At 29.7% G+C, this 24,839-nt stretch overlaps 1 protein-coding gene across 1 annotated transcript in view; it reads right to left on the reverse strand.

The window, feature by feature from the left end:
• LOC130671154 (choline transporter-like 1) overlaps window positions 1-24,839 on the reverse strand; it is a 60,900-nt gene that overhangs the window by 15,162 nt on the left and 20,899 nt on the right. The window contains exons 4-9 of the mRNA XM_057474874.1: window positions 6,043-6,132; window positions 5,621-5,947; window positions 5,416-5,544; window positions 5,199-5,343; window positions 4,981-5,121; window positions 4,741-4,900 (exon numbers count right to left, since the gene is read on the reverse strand). Of these exons, the coding sequence (XP_057330857.1) occupies window positions 4,741-4,900; window positions 4,981-5,121; window positions 5,199-5,343; window positions 5,416-5,544; window positions 5,621-5,947; window positions 6,043-6,132 (992 nt within the window). The remainder of the gene's footprint in view (window positions 1-4,740; window positions 4,901-4,980; window positions 5,122-5,198; window positions 5,344-5,415; window positions 5,545-5,620; window positions 5,948-6,042; window positions 6,133-24,839) is intronic.

Below are 24,839 nucleotides of genomic sequence, written 5' to 3' on the forward strand. Positions count from 1 at the left end.
ATCATTTTTTCCCAGGATCCTAGTATACATACATATGGGGCATTCCACGCCAAATCGGACGGTTTTAAAAATTGTTGTTTTCGATTTTCTGAGTTTTTTTTTTGTATTTTTCAGTACCCTTCAAAAGAGGCTTCCTGGTAAAATTTTGAGATTCTTTTGATCAATGGTTCAAAAAATATCAAATTTAAAACAAAACCGCCCCTTTTATGGTTTTTTGATAATAACGTTCGTAATAATGGTCGAAATCTAATGTTTTTTTGGAACGAAGTTCCTTATGGCGCGTTGCAGAGGGGTACCCTAGCCGGCAAAAAACGTCCGCAACGCGAGAAAAAAAATCGTAACCTTTTTATGTATAGTCTATGTATGGTGGCTATACACTGTCTAATGTATAGTCTATGGGATGACTGTTATTATTATTGCCGTTTGCTATTATTATTATATCATTCGATAACTACACCATCTGGTGGTCAAAAGTGGAACCATCTGATCATTACTACTACGTTAAACGCAGGGAGGCTATACACAGGGTTGCGAATTCTTTAATGAGAATATTTGCAATCCAAAATTGAATTTTCAATCCGTAATTGAAATTATATCGATTAAAATTACAAAGTTAAATTTTAATTCAACAACTTGAATTGAAAAATTGAAAAATTAATTTAAATATAAACACGTGGGATTAAGAATTGAAAAACCAATTTTTAATAAAAGAAGTGAAATTGAAATTTAAAAAAGTAGTTTTTAAATTGACACATCGGTCTAAAATTTCAAAAATTAATTCTAATTCAGATACGTGGGATTAAAAATTAAAAAATTACTTATTAATTCAAACACATGGGATCAAAAATTGAAAATTACTTTTTAATTCAGATTCGGTACGCAATCAAATAAGTAATCAAGACAAAAAATTTGACAGCACTTATAACAGGAAAGAATACTGTTTTACTTGATCTTCAAATTTGAATATTTTTAAACTTACTGTTGATCGTCAGATATAATAGAATTTGAATTAAGAAGATCATGCATAGTTAAGACATTTGAGCATTAAATTTTTTGAATAATTTTTAGCGTAAGCAGAGAATTTAAAATTAAAGCAACACCAATCCGATGTTCAGAATTAAAAATATTTTATTTAATTTTTTTATTCGAAAATAGAAAATTTAGAAACAGAATGTAATTTTCTAATCCCCTTTAGCTATGGCTAATTAAAATTTTTGATTGACTTTTCAATTATTAGATATGGAATTAGAGATTAGAAAAAATATTTTCAATCTGGTTTTCCGAATTGAAATTTTTTATTTAATGTTTTACTTGAAAACGTAGATTTAAAAATTAAGCCATTACATTTCAACGATACTTTACGAATTGAAAATTTGAAATTTAATTTTTAATTGAAAAATGTTGGATTAAAAATGAAAAAATTTTTTTCAATTCAAAGATATTCAATTAGAAAATTACAAAATCATTTTTAATTTGTTGTTTTTGGATTATGAAATATAAAAAAAAATTTAATTGAAACACTAATGCAATTATAAATTTAATGCGCTATTTGCAACTCTGGCTATACACTATGTATAGGAATGTATTAGACTGGGCCAAAAAAATCGACTATATTTTTTTTTTTCGATACTGTGAAAATATTATTCCTGATGACTAAAAAAAATTACTGTGCAAGTTTGAGCCCTTATTATTGATATTAAGAGGTGTATCGTTACGACTATTAGTTTTTTGACAGAAATTTCATTTTTTACCCAAAACTCGTAAATCATCTATCTGAAAAATTTAAGCAATGTATATTCTTAAAAGAAATTGAATTCCCTACAAAAAATTTTTCTTAGTAAATTGACGTCAAATGAGCCGTTTCCGTGTAACCGTGCCTTCAACATTGATTTCTTTTTTTAATTCTTTGATTTTATTTTGGATTTTTGTAACTACTAGAAATATTAAAATTTTTTTTTACGCAAGATTCATATTCTTGAAGAAAATTTAATGCTCTACAAAAAAGGTCTTCTAACATTTTTTGCTAAATTCACTCCTTCGAACGTTATTCAGGTTATTGACCTCGTTTTGACTCAACTTCAACCTTAAATAACTTTCGAAGGAGTGAATTTAGCAAAAAATGTTAGAAGACCTTTTTTGTAGAGCATTCAATTTTCTTCTAGAATATGAATCTTGCGTAAAAAAAAATTTTAATATTTCTAGTAGTTACAAAAATCCGAAATAGAATCAAAGAATTAAAAAAGCAAATCAATGTTTAAGGAACGGTTACGAGGAAACGGCTCGTTTTACGGCAATTTCCTAAAAGAGATTTTTTGTAGGGAATTCAATTTCTTTAAGACTATACATTGCTCAAATTTTTCAGATAGATGATTTACGAGTTTGAGGTAATACATGAAATTTCTGTCATAAAAATAGTCGTAACGATACACCTCTTAATATCAATATTAAGGACTCAAACTTGCACAATAATTTTTTTTGGTCATCAGGAATAATATTTTTACAGTATCGAAAAAAAAAAAAAAATAATCAATTTTTTTGGCCCAGTCTATTGTGTATGCTTATTCTTTACAGCATACACACCTATCGAGAAAAAAATCATAATAAAAATGTATACCCCAATAATTATTTTCTTTATACTTCGAATAGAACTTGAAATTAATATTTTTATAATAAGGAACTTCGTTCCTATCTGGTGTCCCACGACACCACGCAATTTTTTTTTTTCAAAACTTTCGTTTTCAGATGGCCTTTACTTAAAAATTTCATACAATTATTCGAAAAAGTGACGGAGCTATATTGACTAAGGAGTACTTTAGTTCCTAAAACAATCGTTAATGTAAAATTTTTAACAGAATACAAAATTGAATAAAAACGTTTGTATTAAAGTTCCGTCACTTTCTTGAATAATTATATGAAATTTTTGAGTTCCTGTAATGTTCTTAGTTATATTGTATGGCAAATCTAATGTTTCTTCTGCTTCGAAATAGTTGCTTCTGAATACATGAAAACATTTACTCGGAACAAAATATTATCGAAATCAATTTACAATGTGTAAGAAACAAAAGCTGCAGTGTCAAAAATCGGTACACTGATAGAAGGATTTGTTTGTATTTAATAAATCAATTTATTAAAATCTTTTTCAGATATTTTTTTGGGTGGAAAAAATATTTTTTTACTATTAACAATATTTGTTAGTATTAACAAAATCTATTTTTTATGAGAACAAAATTTTTGTAGCTATTAAAAAGCTTTAATATATTGAAAAAAATATTTATTTCCACCAAATAAGATTTGTTAATAGTTAAAAAATATTTTGTTGGTGGTCGGTGTTGATAGATGGCTATACTTAACGCGTAGTTGTAAAAAAATATATATGCATATACATGATTTTCATACGATAAGTTGCATATTATTTTATACTTTGTGGAAAACAATTAATAAAATGGAAGCTTTGCTACAATCGTGGGATTTATACTCGATTTTTTGTGGTAAGTTGACAGTTATATATAAGGTATATTCAGTAGCATCAGTACTCAACCTATTCATTGTCTTGTCATCCTATTTTATTTTTTATATTCCGTTTCTAAAGTTAACACTAAATTTATGAATTTACTTTTGTATTCCCACTCTAGTAAACCATATAACTGACTTTGAAATCCTTGGTGAATTCCTTACTAAAACTCGAGAAGAGACCCAAAAAGAAATAATCCCTAGTGTTTGTTTACGACTTCGTTTAAGTAAAAAATATAATGAATATGTAGGTTTCTTTTTTATTTTACAACTATTTATTTTTTTAAATTCAATTCATTATTCTCGAAAAATTATTTCAAATAATTTTATTATCGATAAATAATTTTATTTTATTTACAGATTTCCCATCACGAGAAGATTAATGTAAAACTTTTCTAAAAATAATAAGAGGAATTTTTTAAATATTAATAATCCAGTGTGTAAATACTAATAAATGATTTATTAAATATTAATAAATCATTTTTTATATGTTAATAAATCATTTGTTAAATAGTAATAAATATTTGGTTAGCACAAAAAAATCGCTGCTAATAAATGATTTATTAACTGTTAATAAATATTTGTTAAGGACCTATCCTCTAATAAATTATTTATTAAATATTAACAAATCTTTTTAAATACAAAAAAATCCTTCTATCAGTGTACTGATAATAATCTCGCAAAAAAAAAAATTTTTTTCAATTTTCAAAAATCGAAAAAAAATAATAACTATGGAAGGCCCGCTACCGGAAGAGGCTTAAAAGTTGCAAGATGGATAGAAGTTTAAAATAGAAAATTTTCAAGAAAATCGAAGGATACATCTTTTTTTAAAAACACGGTTGAAAACTTGAAATTCAAAAATCTCGATAAAAAACTCTTCGAAGTTTGTTTTGTATTTTTTTCTGTAAAGGCCATCTAAAAACGAAAATTTTGAAAAAAAAAAAATTGGATTTCAACTATTATTACGAAAGTTATGATAAAAAAACCATAAGAAGAGCGGTTTTTTTTTTAAATTCGATATTTTTTGAACCATTGATCAAAAGAATCTCAAAATTTATCAGGAAACCTCTTTTCAGGGGTACTGAAAAATACCAAAAAAATAAGAAAATCGAAAACAACAATTTTTGAAACCGTCCGATTTGGCGTGGAATGCCCCATATACTTGTAACTATTTCATATTCTAAGATAATTCATAATATTTATAGTTAAATAATAGGAACTGATACTAACAATTTTAGCAGCACGACAAAAACTTGCACCTTCAATAGCGACGACGGTATAAGCATTGTGATTCAGGTATCGTATAAATTTTTCCAAGCAGTAAAAACAACAAATACAACTCTTTAAGCCACATTGTGAACATACTGAAGTTTCCTTAGTTTTTTCAAACCTACATAATAAATTGTAAAGTTTTATAATTTCACAAAAATTACTTAGTTGGTTTTTATTTTACTTTACTTCTAAACTTACTTCTGATGTAAAAACATTAAAATTAAACGAGGAAGCTTAAAAATCGTTATTAGAAACGAACCACAAGCTACAGAGCCTAAATGGTAGCTAACCAATTTTCCAATTGAAGAACAGGTTGGTGATCGACTAGATTCTTTGCCCCTGTAAATATAAGTATTTAATGTTATTTAATTATTCATTTAAATTATTATATTCTTATAATAGAAACGAAAGTGTACCTAAAGTACCAATGAGCGACTGAACCAGCAACTACAAGATTTTGACACCCAGTGATAAATTCCGATACCCATATCAAGGCTATTATGTATACCCACCACATATACTTGACCCAAACCGCATCAACGTATTCAACAAGAGTGAGTTCTGGAAATTAACCTTATTCAAGAACAATACTTTATTTTTTAAATATATATACTAAAAACTGTTGTTCATTACTGGAGAATTCATTAATAGTTAAATTGGATTTTTGCGTTTCTCTCACAGCACTGTGGTCAAAATGAGGATTTAATAATTGAATATCTCCAGATGTATTTAATAAAAAAATCGATTTATTACCAGGATGATCTAAAACAATATTTTATATTTTATATAAAATAATTTATGCATAAAATTTAATTTTAAATAATGAGAAATGACTTACTTGCTGTAGCTAGACATATAACAATTGTGACCCAAAAAATATAAAATATTAAAAGAGTGCAAAATGTCAGTAAAGGTTGGAAAAATAATCCGGGTAATTCTGCAAGACATGTAGCACTTTCTTTAAAAAGAACAGTCATAAAACTTATTCTTCTCCGAAGTATACACACAAGTAAGATTAAAATTATTGTTATAATCGTAGCAATAATCGAAAATACTAGAAAAGCAGTTTCATTTCTTACGGATTCTTCAAGTAATTCAGTTGGATTCGTAGTGTCTATAGTTCTTCTAATATCTGCGTAAGTCCACCACAATAAACTAGTACCGCCTGTACAATATCGAAGTAGACGTTCTTAGTAAATGATCATTTGAAGCTTGTAAATATAAATAAAAATTAAGTAATTAAATGACTTGGATACGTACATATACACGATATACTAACTAATACCATTACGATCCATGTAACAAGACTAGCGAGTAAGTGAAAGATTGCAATCATAAGTAATGATAAGACTAAAAATAAAAAGTTAAACTTCATGACGTATTTTTTACAAATATGAACAGCTTATGATAAATAATAAAATTATAAATATAAAACTTAAATATTACATACCTAGGGAGGAAACTAGGTCATCCCTGGTGAAAATTTTTCTGATTTTTCTCTGAAAAACTCAGTTCTAAAGTTCTAAAGACTTTTTCAGAGTTTTTCAGAGAAAAGTCAGAAAAATTTTCACCAGGGATTTCAACCCCCGTGTGTAATTGCCTACGCAAGTGGAAGGTCAAGGTGGCAAACACGCGGATTAGGACGACCTACCTTAGTGGTATGTATACTATTTTCAACCATACCTGTGGAGAAAGTTTGAATAGAGAAGTCGCATGATTTGTAATGAAATTTTTTTTTTTGAAAATTTGATTAAAGTTGTTAAGAAAAATTGAGGGAAAAGTTTTATAACAATTGACTTTTCAATTAAAAACTGCTTTTTAAAACTGTAAATTCAAATGCCAGTGACGTCATTATATCGGTTCCGACGCGCCATCGCACGAAGAGATGAAAAAATATCCATGTTTACCCTATCAGAATCACGACGAAAAGAAAATACAAGAGAATGGCGTGACTTTCATTGGTTCTCAGCTCCAACAGATGTAATGACGTCATAGCGGGTGCCACAACCTGTGCCTAACGGAGGTTACACAAAACGCATATTTGTATCAAAAGTAAAAGTGTGTAGCGACACGTATGAATGAAGAACGTGATAGATGTATAATGTCCGTTCTGATAAACATAATCTCTGAATGAAGTTCTCTTCTATAAACCGAACGTTTGATTAAAGTAAGATTTGTAGAAACGGAAGAACGGAAAACAAGACATTTGTAGAAACGGAGGAACGGAGAATGAGATGTTCGAATAAACGCGGGTAACGAAGAACGAGACATGGAGACAGCGTGCGGAACGGTTATCGTGAGGTTTGTTAACAATGACGAACGTTAGAAAAAATTATATGACAATATCAACCGACTGAATGCAGTCAATGTAACGGTCGGTTTTGTCAAATAATTTTTTTCAACATAGGTCATTTTCAACAAACCTTACATTAACCGTTCCGCACGGTGTCCACATGCCACGTTATTCGTTCCTCTGTTTCTATACACGGAGAGAAAAAAAATAGTTCTGATTCCTATGCTAGCATGGTAACCATTACTATGTTACATAGGAACGAAGATTTTTGTGAAAATCCTGTGTGTATATGCTGGAAAAAATCTTTAGAATTGTGGCAAAAATATAAGTGATAGCTCATTCGATGCGAAATGAAATTTTGAGCAAGATGTGTTTTTTGTTTTTTTTTTATTTATCAAAATTTCAATTTTTTATTAACAAAAAACATAAACAAAATAAAGAATCTTAGATTTTTTGTTAATAACTCAATACCCTCGCGGAATTGCCATAACGGTATTTCTACGGTATTTTATGAGTATTTTTTGGGTATAAGTATTATTACAGTATACCCACGGTATAAATGCGGTATGTTAGTGAAATTTTATTACCGTATTAATACCGTAAATATATTGTGTTGATACCAAATTTATATAGGGACTATACCGTATTTATACTGTGTTTATACCGTATTTACGCTCTCGCTATACCGTATTTGTACGATGATTATACTCCATTAATATGGTTTTTATACTGTACTTAAACGTCGGTTATACCGTATTTATACGGTTGCTATACCTCATTTAAACGGTATTTATGCCGTATAAATATGGTGGTTATGCTGCATTTATATAGTGATTATGCCGCCTCACTCTTACAGGCTGAAATATACTTTTTATATCTTTCAGATTTATTAACAAGCAATCTTCAGATTCTATAACAGATACAATATGTTTTACTCTCTAAACATGAATTAGTGGAAATTTCATTAATTACGTTAGTGAAGCAGCATTCACTTCATAATCAGCGTATTTAAATAACAAATTAGTGAATTCTCCCTAATAAATTTAGTACTATAATTTTTACTAGCAAATTAGTGATTTTCACTATTGAACTAGCAATATTTTCATAATTTCTACAAGTGAAACTGTTATTCACTTCTTAATTTATGAATTTCACAATTTCACTATTAACTTTAACTAGCAAATAATTAAATATTTTACGAGATATAAATATAATTAATAATTATGGTGCTATTTTTAAAAATTTTAATAAAAAACTTTCAAAATAAAAAAAAAATTGAAGTACAGAACAATAATATATTTATATGAAGAGTACGTCAATCATAACATCACGGATTTTTTATTTCTTCATCAGTTATTGTTTGGTATCATAATGAATATACTATTTACACTTACGCGATCACATGCGTAAGCCAGCGCAGTGGATAGCATCAAAGACTTTGAATCGGAAGGATGCAGGTTCGAGCCCAGAAGTCACCGGGATTTTTTCATCAATCAAAATCATGTATACTTCCTCTGAGTAATGATTCTCATTCATTAATCACATTTCGGATTTAATTACAAGTGTCTTATATTTTTTTTCGCAATATAATATTTTTTTTCACCGATGAAATCAGTGGATTCCCATATTCACTTTTCAATTTAGTGGATTCTCATATTCACATATCAAATCAGTGAATTCCAATATTCACATATTCATTTAGTGAATATTCACTAATTCTGCGTGGTACGATTGTAGCATTGACAATTAGTAAATATTCACTTGAAATTAGTGAAAAATCACTAATTCATATTTAGAGAGTACTAGTACTTGCATTCTTAAATGACTCATCTCTTCACATGTTCTGCTTTCAATTTTTCAATAAAAAAGTACAGTTCATTTTTATTTTCAAAATAAATTTTTTTTCAAAAAAATTTCTCTCATTAACAAATAAAAACTCTTGAAACTGGTAAAAATTTTTCAATTTAAACATAAAAATATGTTGACTTGAAGAAAAAAAGTTTTGATTCAAGATAAAAATTTCAAGATAATTATTTACTTGGTCCAAGAAAATTTTAGTTTTCCGAATCGTTAAAACAAAATTTCTTGAATCCCCGATGAAAAAAGATTTTGTCTAATCATGTATAATTAGATATGATCATACCTGGCTGTTTTAACTCCATATACAATCATATACATTTTTATATAGTGGAAACCTAAACATGCAAACATGCAAATACCCTTCTCAATAAGAAAATTTATAGATAAATTGAGAAAAATATAGATAGCCCGAACTGGAAATCGAACCCAGACCAATTCGGTATTGCGCCGAGTGCTCTACCAGTTGAGCTATCCGGCCCTATACTATATTCCGTTCAATTTGATCTATAACTTATTGAGCCACACCGTCCATCGTACGGTAATACACCATTTTTATATAGTGGAAACCTATGTATAAGTCTATGTATGATCAGGTCTGATCATATATGAGTCTATGTATAATTAGATATGATCATACTTGGCTGTTATAACTCCATTTATAACTATATATAAGTCTATGTATGATAAGATCTGATTATATATAAGTCTATATATATTTAGATATGATCATACCTGGCTGTTTTAACTCCATATATAATCATATATAAGTTTATGTATGATCAGGTCTGATCATATATAAGTCTATACATGATTAGATCTGATCAGACATGTCTAATATAAATTCATGTATAGTCGTGCATAAGTTTATATATGATTGGATCTGATCAGACATGACTGATCTAAACTTATATGTAGTTATATACCCGATGAAACAAGATTTTGTCTAATCATACACTGGTCACAGAAATTAAGGGATAGAAAAAAAATCCGAAATTTTTAGGTGATTTTCAACATGCTGTAACTCGGTGAAAAATGGTCGTATAAAAAAAATAAAAAAAGCAAATTGTAGCCTCAAGTTTCTAGTTTTCAGATCTGGACCTCAAAATTTTTTATCATGTACGGTTCCGGAGTAATCATAAGAAAACCAACGAAAAAAAATTTTCAAAATTTTTGCTGGTCTTTCAATACCTCTATGGGCGACAATAAATTTTTTTGAATAATCCGACTGTCTGACTTTTCTCGGAAATTTTATGCCCTTTAATTTGGTGGCAAAAGCAAAAAAGTCCATTTTGACTTTGATAATCAATAACTCCGGATGTATTGGTCGTACAGAGAATGGAAGCAGGGTTTTGAAAACTGGAAAACATTCTCTATAAGGCAAAATTAGTGGCATTTGATAGAAAAATTTTTTTTAAAGCGACATTGTTTGGTAAAAAACAGGTCAAAATTCACAAATTTAAGGATATTTGGAAATCTTGCTATAACTTTGGATATAAAGGATGAACAAAGGATATCTTCGACTTTTTTTCAACCTCAAAGTGTCCTGAAAAAACCCTGATAAATCATTGCAGATACAACAAAAAAAAAAATTTGAAAAAAAAAAATTTTTGAAAAAAAAAATTTTGAAAAAAAAAAAAATTTTTTTCAAAATTTTTTTTTTTTCAATTTTTTTCGATAATCGATCTTTTTGATCGAAGAAATGGAGATTATCGGTAAAAAAACCATTTTCAAATCGAAAAAATGAACAAAAACCGAGAAACTACCAATTATGGTGATTTTTGACAAAATCGATAAATTTAAAGCTTCGGGGCACTAAGAAAGAAAAATCGCAGCGATTTGAAATTTTTTTTGCGATTATTCAAAAAAATTTATTGTCGCCCATAGAGGTATTGAAAGACCAGCAAAAATTTTGAAAATTTTTTTTCGTTGGTTTTCTTATGATTACTCCGGAACCGTACATGATAAAAAATTTTGAGGTCCAGATCTGAAAACTAGAAACTTGAGGCTACAATTTGCTTTTTTTATTTTTTTTATACGACCATTTTTCACCGAGTTACAGCATGTTGAAAATCACCTAAAAATTTCGGATTTTTTTTCTATCCCTTAATTTCTGTGACCAGTGTATATGATCATGCATAATTGTCTATAGATGATCAGATCCAAAAATTGGCCAGGTCTGATCATACATAACTTGATCTGTTTATATATGAACAGATATGATTATATATAACCATGCATGAACGAATATAGTCATTTTTAGAATCTCATTTAGAATATCTGTAAATTATTAATTAAGTAGTTTAATTAGGATTTATTGTCTTCATCAACATAAATGTTGGTTAAAATTAAATAAAAAAAAAAAAAAAAATTATTAACCATTGACTATTATTTTACTCCGAGGTCACCCGTCCAATTAATGTCCTACGTCGATGCATCATAACTTTGGTAATCGATGGTTTGTAGTCTGATCCTCTAGTCTGTGATACACTTACAATTGAGAAACGTTTATGGCATTACTTAACTCAAATAATCAAATTGATACATCCTACGTAAATAATGCACCTAATGATAAAGGCCGTGGGACGATAAGTATACCGAATCGGCCCCAGATAGGGATCGGGCTCATTTTTTCAGGGAATGTTTGTACCCATGAGATACTTCGATGCTGCGAATTTCAGGTCTTTATCTATAACCACTTCGGAGTAAATCGAAAAATACTGAAAATTAGAAAAAATTGATGTTCTCAGAGTGTACTTATTCGATTGATCTGAAAATTGGATATGTTTTGGGGGTTGATGGTAGCTATCTGGAAAAAAAATAAGAGCTATTTCGGCTCACAAAAACCTAAAAAAAAAACGAGTTTATATTTTTAATTTCAATTTTTAAGCATCTTACCATTACGACACAGTTATGAAAATATTTTTTTTGAATTCCTCATCCAATTTCCTATGAATCTATGGCCTTTCGAAATTTTTAAAAATGGTCCCGGGAAAAAATGTTTTTATAAAATTTTGTAAAATTTTATAAAATTTTACAAAATTTTAGTACTAACATTTTATAAAATTTTATAAAATTTTATACTGAAAATGGCCTGGTAAAATTTTATCAAATTTTATAAAGTTTTATCAAATTTTATGAAGTTTTATAAAAATTTATAAAATTTTATAAAACTTTGTAAAATTTCATAAAATTTTACCAGGCCATTTTCAGTATAAAGTTTTATAAAATTTTGTAAAATTTTATAAATTTTTATAAAGTTTTATAAAATGATTTTTTTTTTCCGGGACGGGTCACCCATCCAATTAATGGCCACCCTCGATGCTGCTTAACTTTTGTTATTGAAGAATCGTAGTCTGCTCCGCTCGTCTATTGGTTACTTGTAGCTAAGAAATATTCATGGCTATATTTATGATTACTCATGAATACTTATCAGCCATATTTCATAGTTTAATTTATAATTATATATAAAAAAAAGATTTGGATAATTCAACTATCGACTGTTTAATGGACATAAAATTTTAAAATTAATTAAATTTATTGATTTTTATTTTTGAATTAATGGCGAAACCTTCGAACTTTTTCTTGAGTAACGACGATTTAATTTGAATTGCTAGTTGACAAAATAAAAATTTAAAAACATTAAATTCAAAATTATCACATTATGTAATATATATATAAATATGTAAGAGAAAGGGGTGGCGGGGGTAGGCAAAACGAGGTACTTCTAAAATTTTATAAAAAACAATTTTTTTTTTTTAAATCTATTATAACCATCCCAAAATTACTTTTGTAAATATAATTGAGCATTATTTCGAATTTTTTTCGTTAAACTTTTTCAAGAATCTAGTGCCGGTCGAAAAATGTTAAAGACTTTTGTATTATGATAAAAACTATTAAAAACTTTTTTATCTTCCTTTGCATCCAATAATTGTGTAAAATATAATTTTTCTTAATGTAAATAACTTACAAAAAATTTTAATAAAATCAAACTTATTCAATATTCAGAATTTTTTTTTTTTTTTACATTTTTCTAGGGGTACCCTGCATACATTTAGGTAATCAATTATATTTTTTATAATATAATTTTCATATTTGTTTATCACCATATTTTGCCCGCAAAAATGGAATTTTTGTTTTTTTATGGCCATTGAAAATTTTATTTATTTACTTTGAATTTCTAACAATTTTTATAATAATTTGTAATAAACGTTATAAAATTGTGTGACATTTTATCAAATTTTACAAAATGCTACCCTACACTAGATGCAATAGTGGCATCAAGTTCTCTAAAGTTTTATGAAATATTATATAATTTTATAAAATTTCATACAATTATATAAAATTTTATCTAATTATTACTCCCCTTTTGAGATCTTACTTTATAAAATTGTATAAATTTGTATAAGATTTTATAAGATCGCATATAATTTTATGAAATCGTATACAACTTTATAAAATTTTATAAAATTTCATCTAAATATTACTTCTCTTCTAAGAACTTACTTCATAAAATTATATAAAATTGTATAAGATTGTATAAAATTTTATATAATTTTATGAAATCGTATAAAACTTTATAAAATTTCATACAATTATATCAAATTCCATTTAATTATTATTTCCCTCACTAAGATCTTACTTTATAAAATTTTATAAGATTGTATAAAAATTTATATAATTTTATGAAATCGTATAAAAGTTTATACAATTTCATAAAATCTTATAAAATTTCGTACAATTATATAAAATTTTATCTAATTATGACTTCCCTTTTAAGATCTTACCATATAAAATTTTATAAAATTTTATAAAATTCTATGAAATTTGATAAAATTATATAAAATTATATGAAATTCTATAAAATTTCGCTGTACAGTCTTATAAAATTATATAAAATTTAATATAATTTTATACAATTGTATAAAACTTTATAAAATTTTGTTATATTTTATACAATTTTATAAAATGTCATACAATTTTATAAAATTACATTTATTTATTACGTTCCTTACTCAGATCTTACTTTATAAAATTTTAGAAGATTTTATAAAATTTTTGAAGATTTTATAAAATTGTATAAAATATTATAAAATTTTATAAAATTGTATGAATTTTTATAAAATTTTGCTGTAAAATCTTATAAAATATTACAAAATTTTATAAAATTGTATAAAATTTTATATTATTTTATAAAATTTTATAAAAACATTTTTTCCCGGGGTACTACATATTGAAAAAAAATAAAAACCATTTTTTGCCCAAAAATCGGGTTTTTCTAATAATTTTACTCTTGAACTGATAAAATACAAAACTTACTCGTTTACTAAGGTAGAGAAAACCATAAAAGAAATAAAATATCCTTACATTATTAAAATAATTTCATTCAATGTACTTAACTATTATTAAAAACTCTATCAGTAACTGTAATGAGTAAATCAGTATTCATTACTATTGTTTATGTAAATCAACGTTGTTTCAGAGAACTTAAACGTTCCCGCCCAATATTCAATGAATTTAACAACCACAAGATGGCACTGTAATTCGAAATTGGTAACACTGTTTTTTTTTTGTGAAAAGTCACTAGATCTGTAGATCTAACCTAAAAATTACTGAGTGTTGACATTCCAAAGAATTGGCTGTACTATTATCTATATTTAGTAATTATTTTTAATTGTTTAAATAACTATTTAAGTGAAAATATGTCGACCCCTGAAGCTAATAATCCAAAGTGTTGTATTTGTTCGAAGTACCTGAAAAAAATGCCGGGTACTCCAAAACATATAAAATCTGACGAAGAAGCTGAAGAGTTTTCAACTGTTTTTGAGTGTCCGATTGTAGTTTGTGATATTCTTTGTTCGAATTGTCGCGTAAAAAAATATAAAAAAACCAAACTTGAAGATGAGAATCAGGAATTATCGTTAGAAGATGAACTACCTTCAGATAGGAGTGATCTTTTAGAAAGAACAGAATCGAGTTTATCAACGATGACTTTATCTCAATCAAGTACTGATGATCCATCTATTCATTTAGATGTTGCCTGTGATGATGAAATAGAAGAATGTATAGAAGTTCAAATGAAGAGAACTGTTGCGACTCATAGATATTGTTGTGTATGTTCTGTCTCAAATCAAAATCTAGTCGTTGTTCCTCAAGATGCCCGTATGCAATGCTTTATAAAGAAAAGAATTTTTATTCTGAATGGGAATCGATGCTGCAGTGATCATCTCATAAAAAAACCCTTTTATACGGAGAATTTGAACCACTTGAAAGTTTATTCTAATTGGAGTAACTTAAGATCTTCAGAATTGTCTAAAATGATGGAAAGTTTGGCTGTAGAATGTGATTCGACACTTCTCGATAAAATGGATGATTTTCGAATAACTGATGAGCAACTTTTTATATTTTCTGGATTACAACGTGTAGTAGATTAATATATTTAATTGCAGTTTTAATTGTTTATGAATGAAATATCAGCGTTGAAATTAATAAATAAAAAAAATTATTTTAATAATGTAAGGATATTTTATTTCTTTTATGGTTTTCTCTACCTTAGTAAACGAGTAAGTTTTGTATTTTATCAGTTCAAGAGTAAAATTATTAGAAAAACCCGATTTTTGGGCAAAAAATGGTTTTTATTTTTTTTCAATATGTAGTACCATTTTTAAAAATTTCGAAAGGCCATAGATTCATAGGAAATTGGATGAGGAATTCAAAAAAAATATTTTCATAACTGTGTCGTAATGGTAAGATGCTTAAAAATTGAAATTAAAAATATAAACTCGTTTTTTTTTTAGGTTTTTGTGAGCCGAAATAGCTCTTATTTTTTTTCCAGATAGCTACCATCAACCCCCAAAACATATCCAATTTTCAGATCAATCGAATAAGTACGCTCTGAGAACATCAATTTTTTCTAATTTTCAGTATTTTTCGATTTACTCCGAAGTGGTTATAGATAAAGACCTGAAATTCGCAGCATCGAAGTATCTCATGGGTACAAACATTCCCTGAAAAAATGAGCCCGATCCCTATCTGGGGCCGATTCGGTATACTTATCGTCCCACGGCCTTTGGTTTTGTACATAAAATACAATAGAATTCATCAGATACATATAATCAAATCTATTTATCTATCAACTTATAAATATTCGTATATCAATCGATTTCGATTTATACTTTTAAATTGCTGCCGGAACCTTTGAATATTTTCTAAGTATTGGGGATTTAAGTTTGATTGATAGTTGACAGAATAAAAATTTAATAACATTGATATTAAAAAATTGCCATGTTATAACCCTATATATAATCAGATCTAATTATATATAGAATCATATATGATCAGACCTGATCATATATAGACTTGTATATGATTATATATGGGGTCATAACAGCCAGGTATGATCCGATCTAACTATATATAGACTTATATATAAGTAGATCTGATCATATATATACTTATGTATGATTATATATGGGGTTATAACAGCCAGATATGATCATATCTAATTATACATAGACTCATATATAATCAGATCTGATCAGATCTAATTACATATAGACTTATATATAGTCAGATCTGATCATATACAGACTTAGATATGGGCTTATAACAGCCAGGTATGATCAGATCTAATTATGTATGGGGTCATAAATAATTATATATGACCCCATATATAATCATGCATGATTATATATAACTTTATATATCATTATATATAATCATATATGATCATATATATGAACATATATAATCATATATAATTAGACAAAATCTTTTTTCATCGGGTATACAGATATATATATATATATAATTATATTAAATAATATGACGATTTTTTAATATCAAAGTTATTAAATTTTTATTCTGTCAACTATTGATCAAACTTAAATCCCCAATACTTAACAAATGTTCAAAGGTTTCGGCAGCAATTTAAAAGTATAAAGTATCAATTTGATTATTTGAGTTAAGTAATTCCATAAACTTTTCTTAATTATAAGTGTAGAACAGACTAGAGGATCAGACTCTAATCCATCGATTACCAAAGTTAAGCAGCATCGGCATGGGACATTAATTGGACGGGTGACCGCGTAGAAAAATAGTAGTCAACGAATAATAATTTTTTTTTTTTATTATTTATTTAATTTTAACCGACATTTATATTGATAAAGACAATAAATCCTAATTAAATTACTTAATTAATAATTTACAGATATTCTAAATGAGATTCTAAAAATGACTATATTCGTTCATGCATGGTTATATATAATCATATCTGTTCATATATAAACAGATCACGTTATGTATGATCAGACCTGGCCAATTTTTGGATCTGATCATATATAGACATTTATGCATGATCATATATGATTAGACAAAATCTTTTTTCATCGGGACGTTTCTCCGAACGTAACTTTTATCTGTCGTTCGTTTATTCATACATGTCGCTACACACTTTTACTTTTGATGCAAGTATGCGTTTCGTGTAACCTCCGTTAGGCACAGGTTGTGGCACCCGTCATAGCCAATGATAAATCTTTTTTTTTTCTGCGCCAGAATTTATTTATTTTTTATAATTAATTCATAAAAAAAAAAAATTTTTGATTTAAAAAAAATGATTAAAACGTATTCTTAAAAAGTTGTTTTTTCATCTAAAAATAAATTTGAGATGATAAAAAGTTAATGCAACTTCTCTATTCAGGCCCTGTTTAGCGGGAAGAAAGTCGTATTTTTCTTATATGTGAAAATAAATGATGACAATTAATGCATGCGCCATTCTTCCCGAAAACAGAGACAAAAATGTTAACTTTCAGGTGAGTGATTCGGTGCTAAGGACCTTTTTTGTAGGGAATTAAATTTCATATAAAGTTGGCATTTGCTTTTTTTTTGTAGTTCCTGTTGTTTATGAGATAATGAGAGAAAGAACAAGAATTCTATAAAAAAACTCAGTTTAGCGGTCCGTACTACCCCACCTATATGAGTAACGACTTCGCGACCATAGGCACTTTTTTAGAGCATTTAATTTAGAGAAAATCGCGATTTTGGGCGAGATGATATCATAAAATGCCGCGGAATTATAGAAGTTTAAAAAATAAAAACCCAAGTTAACGTGTATTTTAAATGGGAAATCTTCACACGATGTGGTCGAGTACTTAATATTAATATTAAGGGCTCAAACTCTCAGGGAATTTTTTTGGGGGTATTTCCAACAAAATTTCGAGATAGTAGCGAAAAAAAAAATAGTCGCAAAAAAAAGGGCACCCTAATTTATATGGAGTATTTATTTCATTAGACTGTAACACCCAATAATTCGAGATACGTCATTTCCTCCCATATAAAAATTTATGAGCTGATTTTTAGTACTCTGCTGTAATTAATAAAAAAAATCAGCTGGCGGTAAGTCGAGGGAAACCTCGTCAGCTGATGCATTTAATTAGGCGTTAGATGCTCCCACCTAATGCTTGCGTTATAACTTTCAAAGTATCAGCTGACGGTTTTTCCACCGGGATACAGGCAGCTGACATATATATTTATTCATAGTTGTGTATAAGCTACCGTCAGGTAAATTTTTAGTTGAGAGGAAATGACTGAAAGTAAAAATTTTTTTTTTCGCGTTCGAGCGATCAGCTGACGTATAATCCACCGCGCTATAGTCAGCTGATTGTTATCTATCGTCAAGATGTTGGATTAGCGACAATTTAACGTGTTTTCAGGTAGGAGGAAATGACTGAATATATTTTTTTTTTTTCGTGCGTGGGAGGCTATCACCGCTCAACCCACCCACGGAACCCAAGCTGACGTTCACGAAGCTTTATAACACAACACTCTGATGCATTCCACTAATTATCGCTTGAGAGGAAATTGGTCATGTAAATCTGTCGCTGGCTCCCAGACTATAGACGTCATTCCGGATCCAATGAGCTATCTCACCTAATTTTAAGAGCAGTATCTCTATTTTCGACCATTTTCAACTTATTGACTAGACTACCAGACGAAATTGAGAGAGACCGTAAAAAAAAAGTCGCATTCTAGTGTACCGACCAATGAATTGGAGTAAAGTTTAAACTTAGTTACTATTGAGTGGCGCTAATTATTTCTTTGCTGGCAGTTTATTACGAAGCAGACCTAATGTAAATAAAATAATAACCACGCCATTTTATTAACCATAAATACACGATACAAATAAATTATCAGCGTATATTTTTAAAGCAAGTAATACAAACTAGTCAATTATTTGTTTAAGAAATATCTATATTCACCTACAAGTGATTGATTGAAAAAAAAAAAATATATTTGATACCTAAGTTTGTGTTTTTAACAATGGGAGATTTGACTAGATTTGCGACACCACCAGATTTGGTAAATTCAACTCGTGATGCGACAATAAATACACTTCCAGCATCGAAGAAAAAAATAATTATTATGAAATTGAGGTTTATTTGCCCTAGTGAAAATTCATAAAATTTAAATGTCATTATTTGCCTCATATCCTTCAAAAGTTAAACTTATGGAGCGATAATAACAAAAAAAATTGTATGTCATTCGGCCGTTTAGTGGCGATTTTGACAGCGACGATATTTCGATATGAGCTTAATGTTAGTGACGCGAATGTTCGAAAACGAGCGTAAATTTCGAGTTAAAATTACGCCCGTTTTTGAACATTCGCGTCACTAAAATTAAGCTCATATCGAAATATCGTCGCTGTCAGAAAACCGCCACTTCACGGCCTTATGACATAAATATCTATTTCAAAGGTAAGCAACCTTCATAAAAAAATCTGAAAAACGGTTGACCCTGCAGGCTAGCTCCAAAACTTCCCGCAGTTTTCGAGCTCAAGGAGCTTTTTTTTCCAAGAAAGTTTTGTTCAATTCTGAGAAGAATGCCGCCCAGCACGGAGAGGGCCGACTTTTTCTTCCATTTTTAACTTCCCGCTAAGAAAATTGAAAATTTTCAAAAATTCGGTAAGATATTGATTTCAGCCCGATTTTTGAAAATCGAATTTCTATCAGATCTTGACGTTTTGAGGTTCTAGGAAGCTATTCTAATTTTAACATGATGTCCAACCGTATGTATGTGTGTATGTACGTATGCATGTAAATATCTGTAACTTTTGAACGGATGAACCGATTTTGATCGTCAAGGTGGCATTCGACGCGGCTTGTTAATATCTCAAAGCTGTAAAAAATTGAGCTTCATCGATAACGTGCGTTCGGAGATATTCCAAAAATAAAATTTTTTCAGAAATGCTTTTTTCAACTTCCCGCTAAGAAAATCGATGATTTTCAAAAATTTCGGGAAGTTATTGATTTCACTCCGATTTTCGAAAATCGAGTTTTCATCAGATGTCGACGTTTTGAGGTCCTAGGAAGCTATTCTGACTATTTTCAGAATGATGTCCGAGTGTATGTATGTATGTATCTGTGTGTGTGTGTGTGTGTGTGTGTGTGTGTGTGTGTGTGTGTGTGTGTGTGTGTGTGTGTGTGTGTGTGTGTGTGTGTGTGTGTGTGTGTTATATTTTCGAAACGACTGACCCAAACAATTTCAAATTTTAATCAGTTCTAGAATTTAACAAAACGCGTCGTTTACCACCTTCAACGTCAAAATCGGTTGATTAGTTCAAAAGCTGTTGGCGTTGAAAAGTAAAAAAAATAACATTTTACGTTGTTTTTTCCGCATAAATCATAATATAATGTGCTAAAATGTGTCTGTAATCATACAAACTTTTCCTTTTCATGGTCTCTTTTGATTATCATATAATGTCATTTAACTTGTTCTTTAGTTTAAATCATATTCTCAACAAAAAAATTAAAAAAACAGTTTTTAATATTTTTCGCGGATATTTTATATATTATTGCTCTGAGATGAGTCAAAACTTATTTGAATCTTGAGTTTGATCACTGACAGTGATTTCTGTCTCAATAGGTTTATTTTGTTGATTATAATCGGGAATTAAAATTTAAAAACCGTTCTTCATTAATGATTTTCAATTCTTAAATTTTCAAACTTCAGCATAGAACGTAACTTGTTAGAGCTTAAAAAGCTCATAAAAAAATAATTGCATGCAATAGGATTTTCATACTAATATTTTCGAGCTCCTTGAGCTCGAAACCAGCGGGAAGTTTTGGGGCTGGCCGTAGGGCCAATCGACGCCCAGATTTTTGGATAACTTTTAATGAGCTCAGTGGATTGATTCCAAAATCTAATCAGCTCTAAAACTTCATAAGCCACGTCGAATGCCACCTCAACCATCAGAATCGGTTTATTCGTTCAAGAGAAACCGTTAACGAAAGAATTAAAAAACAAAATTTTTTTTGTTTTTTTGAAATTTCTTATAAACAAGTAGATAAATCAATTTAAAAATTTAATCAGCTGTAGAACTCAATTAAACGCATCGATTGTTACCTCAACCGTCTCAATCGGTCAATTCGTTTGAGATGTCGTTCAGGAAATAATGGTAAAAAACGGTTTTTTTTTAATACAACGGCACACAAAAGTATTTTTCGAAAATGTATTCACAACAATGTTTTCGAGCTCAAGGAGCTCGGGAACAGCGGGAAGTTTTGGAGCTGACCCGCAGGGTTAACCGATAGACCGATTTTTTTTATCGATTGAAAAAAAAAATTTTTCTCAGCTGGGCTTATTTTACAAAACACTAGTCTGGAAATTTTTGAGAATCTGTAAAGGACTTCATTATTCGAAAAATTGAGATTAAAGAAAAGATATACAACGCATATCACTTTGTCAAAAGCTTTTTTCTGTTTTTACATTCTTTTCGTTTTTGAATGTAGTTAAAAAAAAAAGAAAATTATTTATAGGTGTCCTCTATTTCTTTTTTTACTTTTTTAGATTTGAATTACCAGGGAGGTATTTAGTGGAATAAGCCCAGCTGGAAATATTGTTTCTTAGTGAATTTTTGAAAAATTTATGGCTAATTAAAAATAAAAAACCCCCCGGGAAAAAATGTTCAGGCCTGATCAGACATGAGTCTTCAGGCCTGATCAGACATGAAAAATGACCATGCCTGACCAGGCCTGATCAGGCATGTTCAGGTCTGTTCATGCCTGTTCATGCCCATTCTGGTAAAACAATTATATATAAAAAATGGTCCTATAAAATTATATATAATTATGCATAACTATATACAATTATATATAATTATTTCTATAAAAATGAAAAAAAAATAAAAATATGGGAGTGTCTAGGATTCGAACCGTGGACCTTGCGCTTGAAAGTTCGCCTCGTTACCTGTTGACTTAAGAGATTGAGTTGAAAAGTAAGTCTCGTACGAACTTCAAGTACTGAAAGTCTTAAGACTCATGCCTGTTCATGTCTGATCAGGTCTGATCCTTTTTTCCCGGGTTATACGTGATAGATTCTTGGTCAAAAAAATTTTATATCTATGAACAGACATGAACAGACATAACCAGGCATGAACAGGCCTGATCAGGCCTGAGCTTATTCAACGCTTCAGATATGAACAGACATGACCAGGCATGGGCAGGTATGATCAGTCCTGAGCGCATTTAACACTTCAGACATGAATAGACATGGTCAGGCCTGAACATGCATGAACAGACATGATTAGGCCTGAACGTATTTAAAGCTTCAGACATGAACAGGCATGAACATGTATGATCAGGCCTGAGCATATTTAACACTTCAGACATGAACATGCATGAACAGACATGGACAGGCATGGACAGGTATGATCAGGCCTGAACGCATATAACGCTTCAGACATGAACAGACATGGTCAGGTATGAACAGACATGAACAGCCATGAACAGGCCTGAGTGTATTTAACGCCTCAGACATGAACAGGTATGATCAGGCCTGATCATGTCTAATTTCAGGCCTGATCATACATGAACAGGCATGATCAGGTCTAATTTCAGGCCTGATCATACATGGACAGGCATGGTCAGGCCTGATCATTTTTCCCGGGCAGACATAACCAGGCATTAACAGGCCTGATCAGGCCTGAGCTTATTCAACGCTTCAGACATGAACAGACATGACCAGGTATGGGCAGGTATGATCAGTCCTGAGCGTAGTTAACGCTTCAGACATGAACAACCATGAACAGCCATGAACAGACATGATCAGGCCTGAACAGGCATGATCAGACCTGACTGTATTTAACGCTTCAAACATGAACAGACATGACCAGGCATGGACAGGTATGATCAGGCCTGAACGCATATAACGCTTCAGACATGAACAGACATGGTCAGACATGGTCAGACATGAACAGACATGAACAGCCATGAACAGGCTTGAGTGTATTTAACGCCTCAGACATGAACAGGCATGGACAAGTATGATCAGGCCTGATCATGTCTAATTTCAGGCCTGATCATACATGAACAGGCATGGTCAGGCCTGATCATTTTTTCCCGAGCCATTTTTTTGAAAAATTTATTATTTTTATGGGTTGGGTAAAAAAATTCGAAAATTTTCTGAGAACTGTTTTTAATTGGTTAAAAACGGAAAAAAACCGGTCTATCGGTTGACTCTGCGGGTCAGCCCCAAAACTTCCCGCTGTTTACGAGCTCCTTCAGCTCTAAAATATTGTCGTGAATGCATTTTGAATGAGTTTTGACTTGGGTCAGAGCAATAATATATGAAATATCCGAGATAAATATTAAAAACCGGGTTTTTTCAATTTTTAGTAGATTTCATAAAAATCTAACTATTGTATTTGTCCTCATGATGGAATTTTCGAAAAATTTGCTACCTCTAAACTCAGCTCGACGAGCTGAGTCAAGAAATACATTTGGTTCAAAAGTTTATATATGTATTTATATATATATATATTAGGGTGTGTCATTTTAAGGCTATATTTTTAACTTCCCGCTAAGAAAATTGAAAATTTTCAAAAATTCAGGAAGTTATTGGTTTCGGTCCGATTTACGAAAATCGAATTTCCATCAGATGTCGACGTTTTGAGGTCCTAGGAAGCTATTCTGACTAATTTCACGATGATGTCCGAGTGTATGTATGTGTGTACGTACGTACGTACGTATGTATGTAAATATTTATAACTCTTGAACGGATGAACCGATTTTGATCTTTGAGGTGTCATTCGACGCGGCTTGTTAATATCTTGAAGCCGTAAAAATTTGAACTTAATCGGTCGGGTGCGTTCAGAGATATTTCAAAAATAAAATTTTTTCAAAAATGTTTTACTTGGATAACTTTCAATTTGCTCGATGGATTGATTCCAAAATCTAATCAGCTCTAAAACTTTATAAGCCGCGTCGAATGCCACCTCAACCATCAAAATCGGTTCATTCGTTCGAGAGAAACCGTTGACGAAAGAATTGAAAAATCATTTTTATTTTTAGTTTTTTTGAAATTTCTCAAAAACGGCTGGATAAATCAATTTCAAAATCTAATCAGATCTAGAACTTAATAAAACGCGTCGATTGCCGCCTCAACCATCAAAATCGGTTAATTCGTTCGCGAGATATCGTGGGAGAAAGAAATGGTAAAAAATGTTTTTTTAGAAAACAATGGCATACCAAAGTATTTTCGAGCTCGTTGAGCTCGAAAACAGCGGGAAGTTTTGGGGCTGACCCGCAGGGTTAACCGATAGACGGATTTTTTTTTACTGCTATACCAGAAAATCGGGTAGTATATGGAAAATAAAAAATTATGCCGCTGGGCTAAAGGGTTTAAGCCTAATAGCGGCTTAGCTCATCAAAAAATTCGATTTCCCATTTAAATAACACGGGAAATTTTTTTTTTTAACTTTGAGTATTTTTAACTTTTGAACAAATCAATAGATCGAATTGACTAATACATATTTTTATAGGAAATTGAACGCTCTACAAAAAAGGTTTTTTATCATTTTGCGATCAATACATCTGTTCTAAAGTTATTAGCGCTCGAAGTCAAGTTACAGTAA

The sequence above is a fragment of the Microplitis mediator genome, chromosome 7 (genome assembly GCF_029852145.1).
Source record: "Microplitis mediator isolate UGA2020A chromosome 7, iyMicMedi2.1, whole genome shotgun sequence".
Classification (NCBI taxonomy): Eukaryota; Metazoa; Arthropoda; class Insecta; order Hymenoptera; family Braconidae; genus Microplitis; species Microplitis mediator.